This window comes from Setaria viridis, chromosome 9 (assembly GCF_005286985.2).
Source record: "Setaria viridis chromosome 9, Setaria_viridis_v4.0, whole genome shotgun sequence".
NCBI lineage: Eukaryota > Viridiplantae > Streptophyta > Magnoliopsida > Poales > Poaceae > Setaria > Setaria viridis.
In genome coordinates, this window is record NC_048271.2 from 20,703,127 (window position 1) to 20,713,127 (window position 10,001).

A 10,001-nucleotide genomic window follows, 5' to 3' on the forward strand; every position below is an offset into this window, starting at 1 on the left:
CCAACAACCGAAATGAATAAAAGATGAATCAACAACATTGCATAAAACAGCACCAGAAAAGATGAATTTGCATAAAACAGCACCATAAAGAGATGAATCAATGGTTGGTACCACCAAACAACTCCACTTGACCTTTTTTCAGTGCACCGCATCACAGCCAGTTTCGTATCACTAACGTCAAATCCAAAATGAATTCACTTAGTTTCTTTTTTAAAAAACAATTCACTTCACATCTGCATTACAGCACCAATATTCCAGCACGCGACATGTTTGGGAAGAATGAAAGAAAGGACGACAGTCCACGGAACTGCATCATGGTTCACGTGCTACAGGACGCTAGGTATTTTGGTTTTCCGGATAGTAAATTAGCAACTCATGTGAAATAGACATAGTGCAACCAATATACAGCAGTGCACGTGGACCAGGTAGCGAACCCTAAACGAAGGTAGGACCTACAAAAGGACACTATGGGACCTGCAAGTAAAAAATGTCTTTGCAAAGTTCTGTTTCTAACAAAACCTATGTGCACCACGATTCTCCTGTACGGACGTACCCCTTGTAAATGGAACCATAGACATTTTGCAATGGGCATCCTGTGTATCCGAATCTTTGCACCTGTGATATGTACTAGAATAGAGTGAACATGGTCGATCAGTCAATCTGCAGTTTCTGCAATCAGCTCCTTGAGCACGTATTTCAGGCCGCTCATCCTCTTCCGTGCTCTCTGAAAAACAGTGTCACAAAAGAGATGAGCATTTGGTCAATGAGGCACTAGTGAGCTTTGAAAGTCGCTTTCAACCTACCTTCTGGACCTCAGCGATTTTGACTTCTGCATCATTGAGCTGAGCGCCTACTGTTTTCTCAGCATTTACTAGGAGCTTCTTGTGGGATGATTCTGTGGATGCAATCATGAATGGACACAGCTATGGTTACAGATGCTGAAGCAGTGACTGTACGCACAAAGAATCATTCATCCATACTAGCTAACATATTTCCAAATAGAGAAGCAGCATGGACGAATACAATTGAAATGTATGGATAAGCAAGACTTCACAGCTATCTACTTGCATTCACAAAGATCAACATGATTTCACAGCTTTAGAATTGGAAAATGGTACGAAATGGTGCGCCAAATAAATGCTTCACTTGTTCTAGATGTTAGGTGTTGTGTTAAACTTACTTTGCTTGTCAGCTACTCCCTTAAGTTCTGCATGGTAGGATTCAAAATCCTCAAGAGAAGTCCTGCAATCCAGCAGCTGTTTGTTGACCTCCTCCTTGAACTTCTCATGGAGAATCCTTAATTTTTCTTGTTGCTCTGTGTACCAAAAGGCATAATTTGAATAACTAATAACATGCATGAAAAGCAAAAAGAAAAGAAAAAAGCAGGAAAACAAGGTAATTTAACAAGACTGCAAACTTTGTTATGCAGCTAGATACAAAACATAAGGTACAAAAAAATCCAAATAACAAAGATTACAAAAAAAACATCCATGTTGGATTATGGCACACAGATTAACTGATGCTACTTTAGGATATCTTAATTAATCTTTTATGGCATTGACATTATGCTTCAGTGTGGAAACGATTAATGAGATTATAAGCACCAAATCTACCAATGTAACACCATTCCAACTGGCTTGTAGGTTCTATTTGCATCAAATGTTTATTATTGTCTGATTGGCTATAACCACCTATTGTTGGAAGGACGGTTGCACAAGCTCTTGATAATCGAAGCTGGGTGGCAGACATCAAAGGTGCTCTTACAGTTCAGGTGCTGTTGGAATATCTCCAGATTTGGGATCATGTTGAGGGAGTGGTCCTGCAGCAGGACGTCCCAGACCAGATCAGATGGAAGCTCACACAGACTGGAGTATATAGCAGCAAATCGGCCTATGCTGCCTTCTTTGTTGGAACCATTAAATTTGCTCCCTGGAGAAGGATCTGGAAGAGTTGGGCGCCTCTTCGGTGCAAATTCTTCATATGACTAGCCATAAACAATAGATGCTGGACAGCGGACCGCCTGGCCTAACGAGGACTGCCTCATCCTGAGGTATGTCCTTTTTGTGATCAAGAGGAGGAAACCATTCGGCATCTGTTAGTTGGCTGTGTTTTTACAAGACAGATTTGGACCTTGTCTCCATTTCAAAAAAAAAAGATTCGGACCTTGATCTTCCAACGTCTACAACTTAATGCCCTGATACCCTCACCCACAGAGGCTCGGTTTTCTAATTGGTGGAGGAAGGCTTTCAATACCTAAGGAGATGAGGAAAGGATTTAACTCACTAATTATCCTGGTTTCCTGGGAAGTTTGGAAACACAGGAATTCTTGTGTTTTCGATAATGCTAGACCAAGCACCTCTGTGTTGCTTCAGACAGTAACAGATGAGTGGTGTTTGGGGCATGGCTGGGGCAGCCAAACTTCAGGAATTCCTTGCGAGGTCGCTGGCCCCACCTGCCTAGGTCGGGTTGCTTTGGTCAGGGTCCTGTATGTTGTTGTGGCGCGTCTGTAAGCTTCTCTGAGTTAGGGTGTGGGTGTGTTTATGTGCTCCAGTTTTGGTCCTTAACCGGACTCGTTGTACTCTCTTTTCTCTCTTAATAAAATGACAGCTCTCCTGCGTCATTCGAGAAAAAAAATGTTCTATTGAGTACCCGTCCCAAATTACTATTCGTTTTAGTTTTTCTAGATACATATCTTTTGCTACATTCTAGACATACATATATCTAGGTCTATAGCAAAATCTATATATCTAGAAAAGCCAAATCGAATAGTAATTTGGGACGGAGGGAGTACATGATAAGTTGTAAACAAAACTATAACAGGATATGGTTCTCACTGATTGGATTCAAAACGTACTTCACATATCTGCTATTGGTTCCAAATAAAGAGTTTGTACACTACTGGAGTTGAATAATCCAAATAGGTAGGGATGAGAAATCGAGAATGTTGGGTCAAAAAGCACGTCTTCAGTGATTAGATGCTTTCCATGAGTTACAGGCTTACAGCTGATGAATTTCGTCATGATAATTCTCAATTAAGAGTTCAGTTCATTGATGGAAGCATTAACATGAAGTCATGAAGAAAGTTGTACCTTCAAATGTTGATTCTAGGCGTTTCCTTTTAGACTTGCCTACATTGACCAGCTTGTCCCTGAAATAACAGTTAAACTACCATGTATCAAAACAGCTGTACCTCTAGTTTATATGATACTTACATTCATATATAAAACAAGTATATATGTGCACATGGAGATAACAGGGGGTGTTTCATGGTAGCACTGGGCAACAAGATCTTACACATCAGCCTGCATCTGCACCTCAACCCCCTCAAGCTGCTGGCGTATTATCTCTCCAGTAGCTGCAAGTATCTCAGAACTTTTCTTGCTTGTTTCAGACTTAATCTTAGTTTGGAACCTTCCCAACACCACTACCAGTTGATCAAAAGCCCTGGTAGAAATCATGGATGTAATCAAATAAACTAACAACCTAGGATATATCTACTTTATTAACACAGCGTAAGACAAAACCTTGTAAGGTAGTTTTCTGGGTATTGTTCTTGTTCTTTCTCAGAAATTATAGTTTCTTGTGTTCCTGGGGAAAAAAAGTTATGAACTGCTAACCATGCAGTCAAAGTCAAAGAAAGAAAGTAAGCAGTATTACCGGAAGAGGCAAAAGCAGTAGCTGATGATAAGCGCCTTTTTCTCATTCTATCCTCGTTTAGATTTGATTTCCTACCCACATGCTCAATATGAGATTTATCCGGGCCATCAATATCTGAAAGCCATTTATGAGATTTATTTCCTGCATTTGAAGAACCACAAATTAGTTATGAGTAGCATGCCACAAACATCCTAAGGACAGATCTTGAGCTGCCTCAAGGTATTAATTTAGTTATGTTGATATACTCAATTGAAGTTATGCAGTCAAGATCCAAATAAATATAAAACTTGATATAGCAAATAGATATATGCAAACTAACTTGCAGGATATGAAAAATATTTCTGTTATTCAATTGATCACATGTATGGTCAATTTGAATATTTTTGTGTTCGAAAATTATTTTAGCTTGTTGGCATCTGGCAAACAAGAAATTCATGAAGAAATGACTACATGTGGGGACAGCATAATTCAAAGTTCATGATTGAGAAATTATCACATTAATTCTTCCATCAATTTGGAAAAGAGCTCAATAGCTATCTGAAAGTTTAACATGCTAGAAATACTAAGAGGCCAAGAGCTAACCCCCAAAACCTGTACTTTTTCCATAATGCATGGGGAATAAGAATGCTGCATTTGCCCTTTTTTTCAATATGTATAACACAACACACACAAGAAAACATAACGTAATCCATTCAAACTAATGATGTGTCCTGTACTCCTGTATAAAGTTTATGAAAGAGCAGCAATGTGATATTCTGACCTTTTGCAAAGCTTGGTTTGGAACTTTTAGTCCCTTCATCTTCAGTTGGAGATGGGGGTGAAAGAGATGATTGTCTACTGGTTTCTCTTTCTTCTGAAGAAGCAGGAGATTCACTACCAGGCAACTCAGTGGTTTTATCCATTTCGTCCTGAACCATAATATATTAATCAGCAGTGAAAAGATGAAATTGTTATTGTACACGGAATACAAACAACATCAATTTACTAAGATTGTAAATATGTGTTACAAAGTAATACCGGTGGCTCAGATTCTGGATCCGAGGCAAGGGAACTTGATCTGGACCTGTCCACACTTTTGGGATACTTGGAAGTGTATAGGTCGCCATCTAGCTCTTTACTTATTTGTGGGGATGTATTTACCTTAGGTGCAAGAGTAGGGCTTGGATAATCATCTGGCGTGTCTCTGAATCTGTCTGTCCATGGACTAGCAACATTCTGCCCAAATTTACCAGTTATCTCAGGGCTCACATCATGATCCCATGGGTATATTTTAGGTTCAGGTGATGGATTAGCAGCACCAGATGGTGGAGAGTTGAAATTATTTTCTGCTGCTGTATGTCCACAAGGGATTCTGTCTGATTTTTTCAGTGGTGATGTAGAAGAATCATTTTCCTTGCTCTTCAATGATATCTTGCGAGGAGAATAGAGCTTGTTTTGTTCATCATTCCGTGTCTTGGCCAATAAATTTTCTGAAAACTGCATCTTCCGGGGCCCAACCTTAGGCATCACATCCGGTCTCCTCCCCCTTTTAGGGCTTCGAGAACAGCTCTCAGCAGTTTTTCCAGTTCGGGACAAAGAAGAAAAGGAGGTAGCCTTCTCTACCTTGTTATCTGATGGTGTATTTCTAGAAGATAGCTTTCCTTCCTTGTCATCCTGCGTGGTCTTATCAGAAATTCTATCTGAATAATGTATCTTCTGAGCCTCAACTTTAGCTTTCCTATTTGAGCTTCTGAGATTTCTTAAGCTGCCGGAGTCACCAATTGCATGTTTTACCACTGTTTTAGGAGTGCATTTGTCATTGAAGGTAAACACATTGTCTAGCATTTTCTTCTTGGGTGTAGAGCAAAAAGTAGACAATGGTTTTTTTGCACTTCGACTCTGCTTCTTGGAGGCTGCTGGTGCTTTCTTGCGTCCCAAGGAGCGAGTAACAGGTTTTATTTCAACAACTTTTGGACTATCAGAATCTGACTCAATTGGATCAAGGGACGGTTTACACCTACTAAAGTTCACTGTTTGACGATTCAGTGGATCTGGTGTCTTGATGTTATCAGGAAAAGGTGAAGTGAAAACCTCCTTGTTCCCTGAAGATGGTGCTTTGACGGTTTGACTTTTTGGTTGATCAGGTGTCTCAAAGTTGTCAGGGTTTGGTGAAGCAACAGCCTGCTTGTTTTGTGAAGTGCCACCAAGGATCTCCCACAGCTTCATCCTGAGCATCTCACTATTGGGCTTGCTTTTATCTGCAGATTCCAAGTTCCGCTTTCGTTGGGAACTTACAAATTCGGGCGTCTCCAATTTATCTATGCTGCTGACTTGTTCTCTTCTTGTACCAAAAGAAAAGGTCCCTGTTTGCTCATGTGTATTATCATCAGGTTGTGATAAAGAAACCTTCATGTCAGAGCCAGCTTCAGGCGCCCCTTTAGCAGATCCATCATTCTTTGCAGCTTCTTGTGAGACCTGAAGTGAAGCATTATCATCCTTAGGTGGTCTAGATATTCCATCAGTTCCCTGAGATAAGTTCCTATCAAATGCAGGGGTAGCATCTTTGACTCTTGATACAGAACCTGCCCTTGGGATCGTGATACCAACTGAGACCTTAGCGAATTTACCAGACGGATACTGGTTGCTGGATAAACTCCAATAATCACTTGAAGCAGCCTACACATAACATAAAATGTTAATTTTATAAATACTACAATTTAAGAATAACTGAAAAGGTGAAATCAATAGGGACCACACCCTACAAGGGGACAACTTAGAAGAGGCAATTGCTACTCACTTTATGGATGTTCTGCAGCTCAGCTTCCATTGGAGCAGCTTCAGAGTTGAGAGATAATAATATGCAAAAGTAACTATGGTGAACCTGACAAATTGGAAAATAACTTCACGAAATAAGATTTTGAAAGCATCTTGCACAATTAAATTAAGCTTCAAGATCACAACCAAGTAAGCACCATTTAGAAAGCATGCTACAGGAAGAGATTCAGGAGCACATAAGTGCAGCTATATGAGCAGCAGTGAAAGCATTCTGTAAGAAAATAAGCATGGTTCCTGCATACCAGCATGGACATAGGAACAAGGATCACCACTGGTCCTTAACAAAACAAGCAAATTAAAGCAGTCCGATATCAAAGTTATATAATCATCAAATCCATATATGAGAATACGGTAGAAATCATGCCCGAGAGAAAATAGCAGTAAACATTGTAAGTGCCAGTGTGTCACAGAACCACACCTTATGCATTTTCCAAATCCACAAAGTTATTTAGCATAGATCAATTGCCTTGTACAATTCAACTCCAAATTGCTTTTAGTTGAAATTACACAAATCACATACCACAACTAGATTTGACTTTGATCTATGCAGTAACAGACCAAGGATTCTTCCTAGGACCATTTCAAGATATCACATTATCCACGAGTATAGTGGCACAAAAGCTCTCAACTACTCGGTGAAATACAGTGACTAATCCCGAATAAGCATATTACCTTAGCATACCGCAATAAGAGCAACTCCAAACGAGCTCCTACATTTGAGCCCCTAATCCTCCAAATAGGATACCCCATCCAGATTTCACCCCCTAAGCCCTCAAAAGTATAACTGATTAGGAGGCCAGTTGGAGTTACTCATGTAGCTAAATCATATAGCAGCACACAGCACACAACATTCAGTGATCCTCTTCCTGAAGCACAATCCAGGGTGAACACTCTACCACGAAGACACCAAAGGCAAATCAATACTGGCAAGTGGTAATCACAAATTAGAAAGACAACAACACTACAATACAACGTGCATATCCATGGACGAGAGCAAGGGCTGCCGTACGAACCAACTGCAATATGGGCGGGTGCGCGATTCCACAACAGCAGAGGCGTAATTCAAAATAAATTGGACAGCGCGAGTACCGAGCACAAATTTCCCAATTACGAGCGCAATCGCAGCAGAAATTAGAACGCGTCGATCCGGAAATGCACAGGATTACGCTCCCAGTCGAATCCCCCCAAAACGAAATCGAACCCACGAAACGGCTCACGTATCCAAACAGCACCCAAAATTCGAGCGCCTAAACCCTAATCCTGCACTTCAACCAAAATCGAACGGGACGGACCAATCGCGGGGGAAGTGGGAGCCCGTACCTTAGCGTTGCGATCGACGGCGACGCCTCGTAAGCACGTGAAAGCAACGCGTCGCGCCCCGACGCTCGAGGTCTCCGGGCGAAGATGGCCGATCCGATAAGCCGAATCGCGGCGACCAATCCGTGCGGCCGCGCCGTGAGGTAAGCTGATGGAATTAAGCCGAGAAAACGGTGAGGTGCGACTGCGAAACACTAGGAGGCGGGGAGGAAGAGGGAGCCAACGGGGAGCAATGGATGGCGGCGGCGGCTGACCTCACCTTTGCTTCGCCGCCTCCTCGCCACGTCTCCCTCGCTCCGGACGCGCGGAGAGGAAAGGGGCCGGTCCGCCAGTGCCCGGTGCTGAAACGAAAACGTTGAGAGGGAGAGGGGCAGAGGGCGGCGCGTATTTGAAATTTTCGGGAGTCGGGTGGAAAAGAATTTTGCACGCGCTCTGGCCGCCCGCAGTTGGCTAATATCTCGCTGGCATGTGGGGACATGGACACTCGCGGGCCGGTTGAGACGGTGGAAGGTCGGGCGCCAGCCTGCGAGGCCCGTTAGTTCAGGCCCAAGGCTGTACACTGGCCCCAACGTACCATACGCGATGCAGCCGGAAACTTATACGGCTTCCTGACGGAACTGGCGTGCAACAGAGTAGGCGCACCCTGCGGATGCAGGTGAGCACCAACCTGCACGGGACAAGTGTCACAACAGCGTAGAAAGGAATCGGATGGGTCATGGGTGGGTAAACAAGTTTCAACCTGCAAATACTTTTCTCATGCATCTAATTTTAAATCCATTTCAACCATTATTGGTATGTTTAACGATCATCAATAAATCCGTAAGCGCATGGATATACGTTGTAACATTTCATCTAAGAGTATTCACAAGGGTATCGTATTTTTCAAAGGAAAGCGAGTAGGTCAAAATAGTTTACTATGCATATGAGTATATCATAAGATGGATAGAGACAATACTCAAAGTAGGAGTAAGATAATGATAGAACGGTAATGTGACACACACAAGAATCATCTCAAGATAACTAAGCTAGGGAGAAGGACTAAGAGTTAGCTCTAGGTTCATATGTACTTCCTGCATACTGCTGAAGCGTCCCCACATAAACAGAGACTAAATGTGATACAAATATCAGTCTCAGGAGGCTGATAACACATTTATTCGACAAATGGTTCATAAAGCGTACAAGTCCCTAGGGAGTGGGCACGAAAGCCACGCCAAAATGATAAGTAAATAAACAACAACAGTGAGCCAAGCTATTGTTAAGAGACAACACTCGGGACTACACGGCAACAGAAGCATCCTACAAAGACCAACACCACAGGCAGCATTGGATGCGGGAGCGACCTCCTACTCGAAATCCTCGACGACGAAGTCTGAGTCTTCCTCTGAAGCAACAAAACAAGGGTGAGTACAAAAGTACTCAACAAATCCAACCCCATCCACGGAGGGGGATACAATCAAGAATATGCACAGGATATATCAATGATAAGACTTCAGTTTTATTTGCAATAAAGCTAGATTTTAACACATGCAAGGGTTTATTTTTAAAAGGATTTTCGCAAAGCATTTCTTTAGTAACCGAATCATTAAGTGGGGTTGATCCAACACAAAGGATCCAATTTTAATGCTACCGAACTCCCTGTCCGTAGTAGCTCATGGCACAACTGCCGGACACTTCTAAAATCCAGCACACACCATGGAATCATCCATCTCCCAAACACTAGTCATGTGACCAAGCCGTAACTCGTCCAATGTCGTGGACACGGCTACCCGGATAGGTTTTAACTCTGCAGAGGTTGTACACACTTTACCCACAAGTAGGGTACCACAGCGCGATCACCTTAGTGTCGATGCAGATCCTATCAAAGCCATTACCCACCTTAGCTAAGCCTGACTAGTCAACACGGAAGCAACCAAGGGGTTAATGACCTACCAACGAGGTCTCAACCGGGATCTAAGTTCACACAGTTCTTTCTCCTTCTTCATGGTCTTTCGTTGCTCACCAGCTCTCCTGATGACTAACATACTAGCTAGTGGGATTTATGCTAAGCCGTCGCCGCATACAATAGTTGAGTGGTTGCACGATGGTTGGGTTAGGCAAGATGACACATCAACTCGATCCTTAATTGTGACAAGATGGATATCTCCCAACCTTGCTCAACCACAAAGGTACGAGCCCAACTTATTGGCATTTCACACAATAAACACCCATCCATC

At 42.4% G+C, this 10,001-nt stretch overlaps 1 protein-coding gene across 3 annotated transcripts; it reads right to left on the reverse strand.

Moving 5' to 3' along the window:
* Window positions 1-173: 173 nt before the first annotated feature.
* Window positions 174-8,281, reverse strand: LOC117838570 (meiosis-specific protein PAIR3). Of its 3 annotated transcripts, none has more exons than XM_072290743.1 (12): window positions 8,043-8,281; window positions 7,792-7,936; window positions 6,434-6,517; window positions 4,798-6,312; window positions 4,418-4,565; window positions 3,658-3,798; window positions 3,525-3,588; window positions 3,295-3,444; window positions 3,090-3,148; window positions 1,181-1,315; window positions 804-895; window positions 174-724 (listed from the first exon to the last, which is right to left on the reverse strand). In XM_072290743.1, the coding sequence occupies exons 1-12, from the start codon at window positions 8,264-8,266 to the stop codon at window positions 656-658; spliced, it is 2,826 nt and encodes a 941-aa protein (XP_072146844.1). In that variant the 5' UTR covers window positions 8,267-8,281; the 3' UTR covers window positions 174-655. The 3 variants fall into 3 exon arrangements, with proteins under 3 accessions (XP_072146844.1, XP_034574539.2, XP_034574538.1); XM_034718648.2 differs by having other exon boundaries at window positions 4,675-6,312; XM_034718647.2 differs by having other exon boundaries at window positions 4,675-6,312; window positions 8,048-8,160.
* Between the last annotated feature and the right edge of the window lie 1,720 nt (window positions 8,282-10,001).

Coding starts and splice junctions, on each gene's coding strand:
- LOC117838570 (XM_034718648.2), bottom strand. CDS start 8,266: ATGTCCCCACATGCCAGCGAGATATTAGCCAACTGCGGGCGGCCAGAG. Junction 3,445..3,524: donor CCAGAAAACTACCTTACAAG/GTTTTGTCTTAC, acceptor GATTTCTACCAG/GGCTTTTGATCAACTGGTAG. Junction 725..803: donor AAATCGCTGAGGTCCAGAAG/GTAGGTTGAAAG, acceptor ACTGTTTTTCAG/AGAGCACGGAAGAGGATGAG.